Source organism: Phyllopteryx taeniolatus, chromosome 17 (genome assembly GCF_024500385.1).
Source record: "Phyllopteryx taeniolatus isolate TA_2022b chromosome 17, UOR_Ptae_1.2, whole genome shotgun sequence".
Taxonomy (NCBI): domain Eukaryota; kingdom Metazoa; phylum Chordata; class Actinopteri; order Syngnathiformes; family Syngnathidae; genus Phyllopteryx; species Phyllopteryx taeniolatus.
In genome coordinates this window covers 16888556-16904981 of record NC_084518.1, presented here as the reverse complement: position 1 = coordinate 16904981, position 16426 = coordinate 16888556, and the positions used below count along the sequence as shown (strand labels likewise).

At 45.1% G+C, this 16426-nt stretch overlaps 2 protein-coding genes across 2 annotated transcripts; both read left to right on the top strand.

Annotated features, from left to right (window-relative positions):
* Positions 1-187: 187 nt before the first annotated feature.
* kl (klotho) lies at positions 188-9967 on the top strand. Its single transcript, XM_061752093.1, has 13 exons — positions 188-1073; positions 2086-2516; positions 2604-2683; positions 2767-2929; positions 3878-3983; positions 4347-4493; positions 5331-5566; positions 6003-6198; positions 6257-6435; positions 7166-7273; positions 7367-7472; positions 8454-8580; positions 9083-9967. The coding sequence occupies exons 1-13, from the start codon at positions 222-224 to the stop codon at positions 9415-9417; spliced, it is 3066 nt and encodes a 1021-aa protein (XP_061608077.1). The 5' UTR covers positions 188-221; the 3' UTR covers positions 9418-9967.
* Positions 9968-10099: 132 nt separating this feature from the next.
* Positions 10100-15434, top strand: rfc3 (replication factor C (activator 1) 3). Its single transcript, XM_061752094.1, has 9 exons — positions 10100-10700; positions 11846-11983; positions 12132-12199; positions 12552-12649; positions 12722-12903; positions 13719-13855; positions 14023-14121; positions 14518-14587; positions 15193-15434. The coding sequence occupies exons 1-9, from the start codon at positions 10614-10616 to the stop codon at positions 15382-15384; spliced, it is 1071 nt and encodes a 356-aa protein (XP_061608078.1). The 5' UTR covers positions 10100-10613; the 3' UTR covers positions 15385-15434.
* Positions 15435-16426: the final 992 nt, after the last annotated feature.

Below are 16426 nucleotides of genomic sequence, written 5' to 3'. Positions count from 1 at the left end.
GGATTATCTACAGGCCACCAACAGCCTAGATGGCATCAATGTAAATTATTATTGTTATGGATGCTGATAACAACTTCCCCTCCCCATTAAAGCTTCTCGCACCACCTGTGTCCCACCAAACATTGTAGGCCAATTGATGCAGTAATAAGAAGAAGAAGAAGAATAAGCTTCACCTGGCGCTTCCTGTGTTGCACTTTCCCTTCTCGTCAGCTGCTCTGCAAATGATTGACCGAGCGAGCGCGGCCCCTCCGCCCGGCCTCCTCCGCCCCCTCCCCCTCCCCACCCGGAGGGGCTCAAACGCCAAAGCATCCCCGGGCATGGCGCAGCGCAACTCGGCCACGAGCGTCGCCGCCCGCCGCCTGGCGCTGCTGGCCGCCTGGCTCGCCGCCTGCCCGGCGTGCGCCTCCGGCAAGCCGGGCGCTGGCCTGCGGACGTGGGGGCGCTTCAACAAGCTCCCCTACCCGGGCGACAAGGCCTTCCTGCACGGCACCTTCCCAGCGGGCTTCATGTGGGCGGTGGGCACGGCCGCCTACCAGGTGGAGGGCGCCTTCGACAAGGACGGTAAGGGCCCGTCCATCTGGGATACGTTCACCCGGGGCGGCAATCGCAAGGCGACGGGCGACGTGGGCAGCGACAGCTACCACAACGCGGCGGCCGACGTGCGCGCCATCCGGCAGCTGGGCGTCAGCCACTACCGCTTCTCGCTGTCGTGGCCGCGGATCTTCCCCAACGGCACCCGCGGGAGCCTCAACGAGGCGGGCGTGCGCTACTACCGCGGCCTGCTGGCCCGGCTCAAGGAGGCCCGGGTGGAGCCGGTGGTGACCCTGTACCACTGGGACCTGCCCGACGCGCTGCAGCGGCGCCTGGGCGGCTGGAGCAACCCGGACATGGTGGAGGTGTTCCGCGACTACGCCGACTTCTGCTTCCGGGCGTTCGGCGACGACGTCCGCTGGTGGATCACCATCGACAACCCGTTCGTCGTGGCCCGGCACGGCTACGGCACCGGGGTGGTCGCCCCGGGTGTCAAGGGCGACCCCGACCTGCCCTTCAGGGTGGGACACGTGCTGCTCAAGGTCAGAGGTCATACTTAATCAATCATTTGGGATTATGATGAATCATTTTAGGCACGGTTCAATTTAGTATTTTAAAGAGACCCAATTGCTTTTTTTTGGGGGGGGGGGGGGGGGGGGGGGGGGGCATTCATTATTCGCTGAAAAACTTTCCTATTTGCTGTAGTTGTACTCTTTCTGATATGCCTAATTTGAAACTTTTACCATTTTTTAAAACCCTAACGCAGGCTTGAACCTCCAGGTTTAAGATCCTGACTTGAAACCTTAATTCAGCCTTGAAAACCAAAGCCAGGGTAGAAAACATCTCTTGAAACCCAAACTTGAAACCCTAACCCAATCCTGCAACCCTATTTTTAAACTTGTTGAAACCCTAACTTGACCCTTAACCCACTTTTCAAACCAGAATTCAAAACTTTGAATCTTGTTTGAAACCCTAATTTGAGACCCTATCCCAGGCTTTAAACCCTACTTTAAAACCCGTTGTCTTGAACCCTGCAATAGAAAGGTGGTTAACGTTTCTATTTCACGTTTGAAACCATAACTCATTTTTGAAACCCTAATTTGAAATCGTAACCCATGTTTGAAGCCCCTTAACCTGAGTTTAAACCCTAATTTGAAACGGTCACTTGAACCATAAATCAATCTTGAAACCCTAATTTAAGCCCTAACTCAGTGTTGAAACCATCATTTGAAACCCTAATTTGAAACCAGTATCCATCTTTGAAACCCTAACATGAAACATTAACCATTGCTTGAAACCCTAGTCCATTCTTGGAACCCTATTTCGAAACCTTAACGCAGGCTTGAAATCCTAACCCTGACTTGAAACCCTAAACCGTGTTTGAATCCCTAACCCTGGCTTGAAAACTGTAACTTGAAACCATAAATCAATCTTCAAACCTTCATTTGTAACCTTAAAACTGGTTTAAATCCCCTCATGGAAAAAAGCCCAATATAACCCTCATTGAAACGAGGACGTCATAATCGTTTTGAAATTGTCGTGTTTGTGTTCGAGGCTCACGCGGCGGCGTGGCACGTGTACGACCGCGACTACCGGCCGCGCCAGGGCGGGCGCGTGTCCATGGCGCTGGCGTCCCACTGGGTCCGCCCGAGCCTCACGCGCGTGGAGAGCCTGCGCGAGTGCCAGTGCTCGTTGGAGCACGTGCTGGGCTGGTTCGCCGGGCCGCTGTTCGGGGACGGCGACTACCCGGCCTGCATGAAGGCCCGCCTGGGCGCCCGGCTGCCGGCGTTGGCGGGCGAGGAGCGGCGGCGGGTGAGGGGCACGGCCGACTTCTTCGCGTTGTCTCACGGCGCCGCCCTCAGCTTCCAGCTCATCAACGACAGCCTCAAGTTCGGCCAGCAGGAGGACTTGGACCTGCGCATGCTCCTCTACTGGGTCAGCGCCGAGTACGACCGGCCCGACATCTTTGTGGTGCAGAGCGGATGGTAACCGCACCGCCACACTTGTCGGGGGGCGGGGGGGTCGACACGTGTTCCGTGCACGTCACATGTATGTCGTTGTCATGCTTTCAGGTACGTGCTGGGCAGCACAAAGACTCAGGACCCGAAGCACATGTACTACCTGAAGCGGTTCATCGCGGAAGCTCTCAAATGTGAGTGACGGCGCACGCAACGCGGCCCGATGTACGTGCGGTACGCAGCTGATGGCGTATGTCGCGGCGGGTCGCGCGCGCAGCCATCGCGATGGACGGCGTGAAGGTGGTGGGCTACACGGCGTGGTCTCTGGTGGACGGCTTCGAGTGGCACCGCGAGTACGGCATCAGGCGAGGACTCTACTACGTCGACTTCAACACGCCCGACATGAAGCGAGAGCCCAAGACCTCGGCCACCTTCTACAAGTGAGCGCGATGTGCTGAGTCGGCAAAGAGGAAGTCGTCGTCGTTTCCCTCTCGTCAGCACTTCATCTCATTCCGCGTTCACAAATCGTTCATGATTCACATTTGTACTTTTTGACTTTTGGATATAACTTACTTACTTACTTACTTACTTCACCTGCACGATACTCGCTTACTGTACAATTCATTCCTTCAAGCGTCACTCTTTGACTTGATTTCCCGCCTTTCCTCAAACTCATTCATTTGACTGTGACTTGAGCTATGACTCTATTGCTTTACTCTTTCCCATTAACGATTACGTTTAGCATAACTTGTTTTTATTTCATTCTTACTGTTTTTCTTCCCCTGTCAATCAATGACTTGAGCTATTACTCAATGACTCAACTCTTGCTTTATTATATTTTCAATGCGTCTTTGACTTTTAACTATCACTCTCTGACTTGACCATGACTATTAAACTATTACTTGAACTATTACTCTCCTACTTTACGGTTCACTTTGACTATTAATCTGTTATACTAGGTATTAACTCTTTTAGTATAACAAATACTTGATTACATTGCTCTTCATGTTTTTTCTTTGCGCTTGAGGATTTACTATTATTCTGACTTTACCAACTAGTCTTTGACTTTAAATATGACTTGCTTACTTTACTTTTGGTCTCTTACATGAGTCATTACTCTGACTTTACTCTTACTCTTTAACTTTACCTATTAATCTATTACTTGAACTTTGACCCTTATTATTTCACGCTTACTCTTTCACTATTTGTTTTACGTGAACCGCTATTTGATTATACTTGTTTTTATTTGGACTAGTACACTTTTGCCCAAATTCTTCGCTATTATTCTACTATTCAACTCCGAAGTGTGTGTAGCGTTTATGTTAGCCGTGACGACATTTGTTGTGTTGTCGCGTTTGGCGCTGATGTTTGAGTGTCGTCGGCAACAGGAACGTGATCCAGAGAAACGGTTTTCCGGAGCTTCCGGAGAACCGTCCCGCTCAAGGAGTTTTCCCGTGTGACTTCGCTTGGGGGGTCTCGGCCAACTCCATCCAGGTCAGTGTTCATCAATCACCGCGCTTCCGGAATTCATGTTAGATATTAACTTTTGTTGTTTTTATTCGGCAAGATAGACAGCAAAATGTACAGTTTTTGTGACCAAAACAAAATTGTTTTATGACAGCTCTTTTTAACAAATTGTTCAGTTTTTACAACAACATATACTTTTTTTAAATTATGAAATATAGTGGTTTTACCACAACGTTTGTCAATGACTCCCTTTTTTTGTTTTTTATACTTATCATGGCAGGGATCGCTCCCTAATTTTACAATTTACAGCTTTTTGCTTCAAAGTGTAATGTTTTATGACCAAATCTGGTGTTTACGCGCATGTGTGTTTCTGATGTGTTTGTGGGCGAGGTGGAGAGCTCTCCCAGTCAATTTGCGGACCCCAGCGTGTACGTGTGGAACATGGACAGCGGCGAGCTGACCCGACTGGACGGCCTGGTCGCGCCGCCTCCACGCCGCAACGCGCACTGTGCCGACTACGTCAGCATCGGACAGCAGGTGACGCGCAACAACGCCATGTGAACTGACAATTTCTGGTATTACTAGAAAAATATAGTTTACGTGTATGCGGCAAAATGTCGTATTTCATGGACACAAGGTAGTGTTTCTGTGACAAGGTAGTCTTTATGGGCCAAAGCTTTATTGGCTAATGTTTATGTGGTAAAATATAATGTTTAGTTGCACAACACAGACGTGTTCTGGTCAAATAATGTGTTTTGTGTCTCAAACTAATGTTTTGCACGGCAATATTTTGTATTTTGTGACAAAATGGAGTGTTTTATGGTAAAATAGTGTTTCGCATACGGCAATAAAAAAAATTTTTTTTCTCAGTTTTTGGCATTTTACCAAATAATAACTTTGGATTTGGATCATATTGGAGTTTTATATTGGATCACGTTGGATTGCACTTTTATCCATAACTGAGGTACTGTCATCATCTTCAGTTTCATAGGTTGGATCCCAGTCAAGGTTTCCTGGAAGTAAAGAACCAAACTGCTATTCGAATTTTCCTTGTTGGGCAATAGTGGTCTAAGTCCGTCAAATCTATTGCTATTTAATGAGAGATGATAAATAAGAACATATACGAACCCTTTTTTGCTGGAGGGATTCCATCAAGGAAGTGGGAGTTGGCCCAGTGTTGCACTTATGAATCAAAAATGTCAAAATTGGAACTAATCCTTGGTTTAGACCAGAATTTTTCTGGAAAAAAAAGCCTTTTCCCTATTTATTTGGCGTTAGCCCACTGTAGTTCTCAGTGGCTCAATTGTGTCGACGACGACGACATGCATAAAAGTGTAATGTGACACTTACTGCGTGAAATATTTGTTGCGTCAGGTGGATGAAATCCAGGCAGTGGGCGTGAGCCACTTCCACTTCTCCCTCAACTGGTCGGCGCTGGTGCCGGCGGGCGACGTGGCGCGACCCAACGCAACCCTGCTGGGCTACTACCGCTGCTTCAGCCGCCAGCTGCTGCGCGCCAACGTCACGCCCGTGGTCACCCTGTGGCACCACACGCGCCAACACAGCAGCCTGCCGGCGCCGCTCGACAGTGCCAACAGGTGGCTCAACAGGTACTCGACTCCCATGATGCAACGGGCTTAAAAAGCTCAGTTGGGAGGGATCTGAAGGTCCTCCGGTTCGATCCCGAGGTTCAGCACATGACTTCGGACAAGGAGGGGTGATTTTATGACTCTTGTCGTATCTCCCAGTTGATTAGTTTGCGTGTGAGTGTCTGGGCGTGAGTTGTGGTCTACAGCAGCTCCTTCCAAGTGTTCTAATTCCTATGATAAAACTGGTTTTTGATCAAATCTAGTGTATTTTTGTGACAAAATGAAGTATCAGGTTGTATTGACAAACTACAGTGGTTTTCTATGAAAATTTACATTTCATTTGATGTGATATGAATTGTGAGAAAGTAAGTTTTTTTTGTGTTTTTTTAAAATGTTCGTTGTCGTACACAATAGTTAAATGAATACGATGAAATAATATGCGTTGTGTCGGGTTCAGGGAGACTCCGGGCTTTTTCGCCGACTACGCGCGCCTGTGCTTCCGCGAGCTGGGCGAGCACGTGAAGATGTGGATCACGCTCAACGAGCCCAACGACGAGATGGTGAGCTACCAGGAAGCTCATCAGATGCTGCGAGCTCACGCGCTGGCCTGGCGCGCTTACGACCGAGACTTCAGGCCCACTCAGGGCGGTCAGGTGAGCGACCCGTCCAGCGGTGAAGACGTTCCGGCCTTCACACGCCCGTCCTTGTCAGGTTTCTCTGGCTCTGCACATGGACTGGGTGGAACCGGCCTTCTCGTTCAGCCGCGAGGACGTGGAACCGGCCAAGCGGGTTCTGGACTTCCGGGTCGGATGGTTCGCCGAGCCGATCTTCGGCAGCGGAGATTATCCTGTGGGAATGAGGAGCTGGCTGCGACAACTCAACTCACTTGAGTATATATACAATGCTAATCAATCTACAGAAGGGTCTGCCCCCTAAAAAAAAAAATTGGGTTCTCGGATTTTTAGAAAGTTCCGCCCCCGAAGTCACTTTCACATAGCAATGTGAAATTTGGTAGATATGTCTATCATGAGTAGAACCACATAAAAAGTCTCAAGAAGCCATGCCTGAAAAGTCAGCCATGTTGGTTTCAAGAAAACCATTTAAGGGTCAACAACTGAGTTAACGCCACAAATAAGACAGCAAATATCTTGGAAATTCAGCCCTTGAAGCCAGTTTCACTTGGCAGTGTGAAATTTGGTAGACATGTCTATCATGAGTAGACCCACAAAAAAGTCTCAAGATGCCATGCCTGAAAAGACACAGGAAGTCAGCCATGTTGGTTTGAAGCAGCCATTTTTTGAGTCAACAACTAAATCAGAGCTTGAAAATTCAGCCCTCGAAGCTCATTTCACTTAGCAACGTGAAATTTGGTAGACATGTCAATCATGAATAGACCCACAAAAAAGTCAAAAGAAGCCGTGCCTGAAAAGACACAGGAAATCAACCATTTTGGTTTCAAGCAGCCATTCTAGGCTCATTTTGGACATTTCCAGGGGTCGTTTAAAGCGGAACTCCTTGAGATTTTGTAACCAAATTTGAACCTTGCACACTTGACAGATGAACAATGCTAAATTGCTTCGTAGAATTGAGTTTTGGTCATTGTGTTTGGTTGTGTCGCAGACTTCCAGTGTTCAACGAGAAGGACCGGCAGCTGGTCAAGGGCACGTACGACTTCTTCGCCATCAGCCACTTCAGCACCGAACTGGTGACGCACGCCAAGGAGGACTCGTAAGAGCGAAGCGAACAGGCGCCGCCGCCGCCGCCGGCATGTGGCGAGCATGTTGACGCGCGGCATGTGACGACCATGTGGTGCGTCCGCAGGTACACGTACACGCCCATGCTGGAGGTGCAGCACATGATCGACACCACGTGGATCATGTCGCCTCGGCCCGTGGTACCTTGGGGCCTGAGGAAGGCACTCAACTGGGTGAGGCGGCGCTTTCGGACCCGCTCCCGTCTTAAAGCCGGCCCACGGAGCATTTACGTTATCAACACATTGAATCAGATGTTCATCCCCTAAAATGGGTTGATTCAAATGTATGTAGCAGTTTTGGGCTTAAGAATGTTTACAGACAAAATGTAGCATTTAGGTGCGGATTAATGGCAAAGCGTAGTTTTGTAAATGCATAGTGAAAATATAGTGTTTTATGACAAAATGTAGTGGTGTGGCCAAGAGTAGTGTTTTCACAGCAAAATGTGTTTATGTGTCAAAATATAGGGTTATTGGACAAAATAGTGTTTTTAACAGCTAAGTATAGTGTTCTTGCAGCAAAAAGTAGTGCTTTGGCACAAAACATAGAGTCTATATGACAAAAAAGAGTTTTTATGGCAGAATGTAGTGTGTTATGAGAAACATTTCATGATTTCCTGGGAGATTATAGTGTTTTTAATTGCAAAATGTAGTGTTTATGTGAGAAAATATATTGTTTTTATGGCAAAATATAGTGTGTTATATAATAGTGTTTATGCAGTAAGATAGTGTTTCTATGGCCAAATGCAGTGTTTGTATGGCAAAATCGTGTTTTTGTGGCTAAATACGTTGTTTACGTGGTAAAATACCGTGACATTTACAATATAAAGAATCTTGTAACATTTGTTGCGTGAAAAAAAATTCCCTTAAATTGGTTCATTAAACTGTATTGTTTTTGTAATTAATGTCTCTGGTTTAATCGTTGATTTATTGTCAATAAAATAAACAAAAGTTAACAATTCATTTCGAATAGTGCAATTTAAAAATGGGATGGAATTATTTTATGATGAAACCGTCATCGACAAACTGGTCTATTTCAAACTCCGATGTGCCCCTTGTGCATAGACGTTTTCCCACCCTGGAATGTAGTGTGTAGGCAAGCAGCGCCCGCCGTCTAGTGGCGTTGGGAATCCGACTTCACGCTGAATGAAATTGCAGGTGAAGGAGCACTACCCGCACGTGTCCGTCTACGTGATGGCCAACGGCGTGCAGGAGGACCCGGCCCGCTTCAAGGATAGCCTGAGGGTCTTCTACGTGTACAACTACATCAACGAGGCACTCAAAGGTGACGTCGGCGCCCGTGTAATGATTACACTGTCCTGAGGTCGGCGGCCGTCGGCGCAAACATAAACACGCGATGTCAAAGTCACTGAACTCCGGTCAGCCGTGCTCAACCTCAGCATGTGACTCGCTAGTTTATCTTCATTTGTCCAGTACGCCAACACAAAATGGATTTTTTTTATGAGTTATTGTGTTGAAAATAGTCGTTGTGGAAAAGCTTTTTATGACCAAATAATATGTTTGGCCAAATTGTGTTTTGTAGCAGCAGGACTAGGTGTGTTTTTAGGCAAAATTGTATTTGTTTTTTGTTTGTTTTTTTGACCGAATTTATAGAAAACTATCGTGTCTTTGTGGTAAAATGCCGTGTTGAAGCGAAACGAATATGATTATTAAACTATTCTTGTTTCTTATGTGTGCAGTGTGGCAGCTTTAGGGTTTTTTGTACTCAGGAAATGTGCTTTTGTCATGAATATTTGTCGTTTGATGTGAAATAATTTTGCCGGCAGCGTTCTCCCTGGACGGCGTGAATCTGAAGGGCTACTTCGCCTACGCCCTGAGCGACCAGCGCGACCCGGGCTTCGGCCTGTACGGCCACGTGCACGAGGAGGCGGTGGTGAAGGCGTCGCTGGCCAACTATCGCAACATCATCCGGCACAACGGCTTCCCCGTGCCGGGGGCGCCCGCCCAGCGGTGCCCCCGCGCCGCCCGGCCCTGCCCAGGCTGTCGGGCTCTGGTCAAGCGACCCGTGGTGGGCTTCCTGACGCTGGTGGGCTCGGCCACGCTAATCACGTTAGGCCTGGTCGTCTACTACGCCGCCAGGAGACGCAAAGACGCTTACTGATGATTGACAGCTCGCTTTTGCGCTGTTGGTGTTACTCTGATTCATGCGTATTTGCTTTTAGAAGCTTCTAGCATAACTTGAATGTGTGTGTGTGTTTTTTTCTCTGTAACTTATTACTTTGACCAACCTTTTATTGCAGTAATCTTCTTGTCGTGTCATGCACTTTTCATTGTTGCGCTTCATTAAGCCCGTTTCCACCGAGCACTACGCTTTGACAGCCTTTTACAGCTTCCATTGTCAAGTTACCCAACGTACCAAAGTAACTCCTCTGTAGCAGTTTTTGGTCCATTACAGCTGCGCTGATGTCATTGTGAAACACCTCCAGTTACACGCATTAGACCGGAAAAATACTGCAGGGTATTGAAACTGATAACCCATTTGTAGCACTTAAACAATATCCCCCAAAAATTGTAATCTTGCGATAAAAGTTTGATTGTTTTCACCATAAAAATTGTAATATTACATGGATAAGGATATCTTTTTTTTTTAGATTTTGTTCTTTGAAAATACTTTTTTTTTGTTTTAAATAAAGGCATTCGTTTCAAGCATACCATACTTGATTGAAAAACAAGTTCAAGCAGCATACGTAACACATAAAATATGACATTATGCACAGTATCAACATTTAATCAAGCAATTCTCGTAGTAGTACACTTACGTACCACAATTTGAGAATCTTGTTGTAGAACAATATTCAGTCAAATGTAAAAATGACAGCTGGTTGTTTTCTGTCAGTGTTGGTACTGGAAATTATTTGTTATTTTATGTGGCAGTTATTTAACAAAATATATCTCTTTCCTTATCCATCGTCCAGGTTTTTGTTTTTGCTTTGTGTTTCAGGGGATTCTTGCCTTGGACCTCCAGGGGGTCTACAAACGCCCCTGCCAGCTCCAAAACCTGAATTCACTGCATTTGGGGGAAAGGTTTTAATGAATTCAATTACGAAGAAAACACGTTTTAAAAACAACAATTTAATGTGTGGTGCAATACAAATAACACATCTTATTTTTGTTTTAAAGCATAATGGTAATTTGAAAACAAATTTGTGGCATTTATAATGTTTCAAAATTCACCCTTTTGACTTTCCGTAGCTCAAGCGGAAGTAGCGAGTCGAACGTCAACAAAGCGTTCCGCGGGAAGACTTTTTCAGTTGCCTGTCGAAGAAGCAGCGGAGTTGCCAAAGTTGTCCCACGAAAATGAGTTTGTGGGTGGACAAATACCGACCCACGTCGCTCGGCAAACTCGACTACCACAAAGAACAAGCGTCCCAGCTCAAGAGCCTGGTGAGAGGGACGAAAAGTGCGGCGCAAGTTCGGCTCTAGCGTCGTTTTTTTTTTTTTTAAACTACTTTAGCTTAGCTGCTAAGCTAAATGCGCACACTTGGCCTCTTACTGTGATTTTAGAACGTGTTATTGGCGTTTAACATCGCTTCCATTTTGGTTTTTAATCCTAACACTCTCCTAACAAAATGGAGCCGCGACTTCGGTCGCAAATTACCCTTTCTACTGAGTTGTGCGTCACTTCATGCTACGCAGTGTGTCGTGTGTGATAAATGACACAATAATAACGTGATACTGCGTTTCAGGCATGAGTGGTTTATTTAATTTAACTAACCTGACAGGTGTATGTGTTGTCCTATCATGTAAAGCCAAACCTGATGTTGTGATGCTCTCTCTCCACTAGTGGGCGCGCTTGGTTGACCGCTTCAACTCTAGGGTTTCCTTCACCTATTCGCAGATTTTTGTGGGATTTTTATGATTTTTGGGGGCGGTGTTTTTCCCCCGCCAAAAATCTGATTCACAATTTTGTTTTCTTCACGGATAGAAAAAGCAAACGACAATGACATTATTCAAAACAAGTTTTGCTTTGTGTTTTTTCCTGCTTGCGGGATTTGCTTTATTTTTCCTGATACCAAACAAGCATGTTTTTTTTTCCAAGCAGGGCTTTTTCCCCAAGCACTAATTTGTATCATCTTCCTCTGAAATAATAGAATTAAATATTATTTTTCTGGAGAGATAATGTGAAAATAAGATTTTCCTCTTGGAGGGAAAAGTACCATATATGTAAACAATCCTTAATGAATGTAAAGTATAAACGTTCAACAATTTAACAGCTGCATACTTCACAATGGTTTCCCTTTTCCGTATGTCGGTTGCCCCACGCTCTTTTCTTGTGTAGGGTCGTACAGCTGAGTCAAGGTGACCTCGGCAAAATATTAGCATCTTGGAAGCACATATCAATATGTGGATAAATTACTGCTTTTGCGATGTATAAATCCTGAGAAATAAATTCGAATTCATTGATTGGCCAGCCCTTGGTGAAATTAAAGTGTATTCCACATGAATCTAATAAATCCAAAAATGTTGCCTGTTCAGTGGTGTTGTGCTTGACTGTTATTATTCAAAACAAATTGTGTGTCTGTATTGAGGTTCAATATGGCGACTTCCCCCATTTGCTGGTCTACGGTCCGTCAGGCGCGGGCAAGAAGACCCGCATCATGTGTCTGCTGAGGGAGCTCTACGGTGCCGGTGTGGAGAAGCTTCGCATCGAGCACCAGACCATTGTGGTGAGAAGAGAGTTGCACTCAATCAATTGTGTATATATATATATATATATATATATATATTCATATTCAAATCCTTAATGGGTTAATCTAGTCTGTCCAAGAGGAAAACAAAAGCGAGCTCAGCTTTGCACATTGTTGTTGTTTGTAGGCTCCCTCCAAGAAGAAGATTGAGATCAACACTATAGCCAGCAACTACCACCTGGAGGTCAACCCCAGGTAATGTCTTACCTTTACAGTATCTCACAAATGTGAGAGCATCCCGCACATTTTTCTAAGTATTTGATTAGATAGTTTCTTGGGACAACACTGAAGAAATGACACTTTGCTACTGTGTAAAGTCGTCAAATTAACTCAACACCACTGTTAATATCTAAACCACTGGCAACAAAAGTGAGTACACCTCAAAGGGACAAAACAAAAACAAATTGGGCCTGATTGGCCATTTTTCTTTGTGGCTCCCGGTGTTTTCTGTGGGAAACCCATCCAAGTGGCTGGAATGTTTTTAGTTGCCAACCCCTACGCCTTAAATAAAAAAAATATGTTCCCAACACTCTGAAACGTCGCTCAGTGATGCAGGCAACCAGGACCGTGTGGTGATTCAGGAGCTGATCAAGACCATGGCTCAGTCTCAGCAGATCCAGTCCAGCACGCAGAGAGAGTTCAAAGGTGAGCTCGCGCCCGTCACTCGACTCCAGAAGCGTCTCTGACGTGGCCTTCTGCCGCTCGTTTGCTTGCCAGTGGTGCTGCTCACCGAGGTTGACCGGCTGACCAAGGACGCCCAGCACGCTTTGCGGCGCACCATGGAGAAATACATGGCCACCTGCCGCCTGGTTCTTTGCACCAACTCCACCTCCAAGGTCATCGGGCCCATACGCAGCCGCTGCCTGGCCGTCCGCGTTCCCCTTCCCAGCACAGAGGAGGTAACAACGTGTGCTCTTTGATTAGCTTAGGGGCCCTGATTGGTGGGTCACTGCAACACAGTTTTTGGGCACCGTGCCCAAAGATGGCGCCAAAGCCCTGTCTAATAGAAAAGTAAACCGTCGTCTTGACATTTTTTTGCTGATTTCTTTCAGATGTAGTAAATCTGAAAATAGGCAAATCCGCGAGTAGCGAAACTTCAATAGGCCGGGGCAACACTGTACTACTTTCCTATTAGGTGTTTTTGACTCTGACTATTTTTTTAAATACATACACTGCCGCTCAAAAATTTGGTGTCACCCGTCCTAGACAATTTCATGTTTTCATGTTTTGTATATACGTCCACGACTATTAAAAATTATGTGGGTTACTTAAGAAATGTCCTTATTTTTGAAAGAAAAGCTTTTTTTTTAAAATTATTTTTAACCACATTGGCACTGCCTAGAATGTATTTCTGATGTTTTCTATATTGGAATAAATAGTATTTTTCTTAAAGAAATAAGGACATTCCTTAGTGACCTCAAACTTTTGAACGGAATTATATTTCACAAGCGACTCTTTATCGTTAGTTGGTCAGTTAGTGTGTTACTTACGTTGCCGATCAACTGATAGCTTCCACCACTGCCAATAGCGATCCGGACCTTTCTCTGCATCGTCTGAACAAGTTTATCACCTTCTTTTGTGCGGCATGAATCCCACAGCCTTGCCCGCCTGTTAGAGATCCAATTGAATCTCATGAAAATATTTTGAATGGTGAATGGCAAATAGGCAGGAGTTGGCCGGGATCGCCAATGTGTTTTTCCCCTTTGTACCTCAGGTGTGTCACGTCCTCACGTCTGTGTGTAAGAAAGAGGGTCTCCTGCTGCCGCCCGAGCTGGCCAAGCGGATCAGCGACAAGTCGGGGCGCAACCTCCGCAAAGCCCTGCTGATGTGCGAGGCCTGCAGGGTCCAGCAGTGAGTTGCACAAACCGTTTCCTGTCGTTTACAGCTCTGTAACTTCTATTTGATGCGTCTTGTCTCTCTTACTTGTCTTTTTACTTTTTTGATGACTTGTCTATTAATTGTTATGCCTCTTACATGTCTGTTACCTGTTGCTCAGTGACATCACACTCTTCCTACAGGTACCCCTTCTCGCCGGACCAGGACGTCACAGAAACCGACTGGGAGTTGTTCCTCCGAGAAACGGCTAACGCCATCGTCACTCAGCAGACCCCGCAGAGGTAGGAGGGGCTACAGGTGGCGGACATTTTGTTCAGCTGTGCAAAATCCTGCCCCTGACAGTCTTGACTATATGAATTAGTTGGCTATCTTTAGGTACACTATCACACCATACCAAAAAGTGATATGGTACAGATCAGTGATTTTGGTACCTTTCTCAAATTTGAACAATCTACTGCCCCCGCAACCCGACCTCGGATAAGCGGTAGAAAATGGATGGATGGATGGACAACACATCGTTTCTGTATTGAAATACTGCTCACAACTGTACCGGTGTGTGAACTTGCAGGACTTGAAAATATATTTGGTCACTTGGGGGCAGCAGAAACACTTAACTCTGCTGTCAGTCATTTAGTCCACAATCCAAAGTTCAACAAGGCTGATTTTGTTTGAACCAGACTGTTGGAGGTGAGAGGTCGTCTGTACGAGCTGCTGACTCACTGCATCCCTGCTGACGTCATCATGAAGGTAGGTACCACACACATTTATAGTGTGAACCCTTTGGAATTACCTGGATTGCTGCATCCTCTGTCTGAAGATGGTGCCATGGATTGCAGAAGCATAAAACTTTAGGGGGCGCACACACTTTTTCCACTCTGCTCAGTAACACTAGAATACTGTGTTCAGCTAAATATTGAAACTTTGTTTGTGTGTTGTTACCTTAAGAAAACTTGTTTTTCTATTCTTTTAATCACATCACATTTTATGACCTAGTCCATGGAATTCCAAAGGGTTTTCTTGCGACTGTACAGTGTTTCCCTACCTATTGGTGCTTGTTTTTTTTTCTTTTCTTTTCAAAAAAAGCTCAAATTAATTTGAAATGCTCTGTACCTTGTTAATGTGATGAAAAAATGTAAAGCCCAAACCACTTATTTTGGTGGGTAATGTAGAATGACTTTGTTATTCAAGTGTTTTGGGATCACAGTTTGTGGTATATTTACAGTTTTTACACTATTAATAGAAGCCACTATGAAGCTTTTGATGGGGAGTCAATTATTCATTTGCAGTATTATTCGCAGGGGATTACTATACACACATACGCGTCTAAATGTGCGCTTCCTGGTCCTCGTCAGGGTTTGGTGAGGGAGCTTCTGAACAACTGCGACGGGCACCTGAAGCCCGAGGTGGCGCACATGGCGGCGTACTACGAGCACCGGCTGCAGCTGGGCAACAAAGCCATCTACCACCTGGAGGCCTTCATCGCCAAGTTCATGGCCGTCTACAAGAAGTTCATGGAAGACGGCCTGGACGCCATGATGTTCTGATGGCGGATTCTCGCGCCCACGCTCACATTAAAAGTACTTTTTGATATTAACATTGTTAGGACATTTACTTACTTTACACAAATACACAGCACAGAATAACAATTGCTTATGCTCATTAGCTATGCTAATCATGTTTCCACTGAGTGTCCTGTAATAGTTTGCAGTGTTTGGAAGTTTACATCCTTATGTGGTGTTTGTGTGAGATCCAAAAATGCAATGGAGTGTTACCGTACCAAAAAGTGGGGGAGACTTGCTAGTTTGGGACCCTTTGGTTCTGTTTTCATGTAACTGGAGGTGAGGGACCTTGATCATTAATACAAGTTAATATAAATGGAGAAGGACACCATAGAGTTGTCAGTTATTTTGGTACCCTTCACTACTTTTTTTTCAGTATGTAACTGGAAGTCATTGCTATTGGCATCACTTCATAAGATTACAACTTTTTTCCTTAAAAAACTTTTCTTGGAGAAAATATCTATTTTGTTTGGGGGGGGGGGGGTTACTTTATTCTTAAGTTTAAGAAAATCTTTTAAAAAATGCCCTTGGGGGGTGAAATTCCTGAAAAATGTATTTTTAAAGAGAGACTATTATTGGGGGAAAATAATGATTTTCTTGGGGGAGGGGGAAACATGAAAAGAATACTTTATTCTTGAAAATATTTTTCTTGGAAAACTGACTAAAATACCATTTTACCCCTGAAAAAAATTCTAAATTAAGTACCGTTCAATTGTATTTAACTTTTTGAGTACAATATATTTGTTTTCAAACATTTAGGTACAGGTATTATTTAGGTCCATTTTTTTCCCCAAGAAGCACAGTTTATATGTTCAAACTGTGCATAATGTTACAGTGGCTTTGTATCAAATGTATTTATAAGGTTTATAAGTACATTTGATACAAAGCCTGTGGTTTTTGATGAAAACTTGGGCCGACGACATGACTGTGTATGTTGGTCCATATAGTGGTACTTGGACAGGATGATTTAATACTTAGTGTACAAATTGCCCTGAAGTATGGTAGAGCAAGAATCCTATTCATTTTT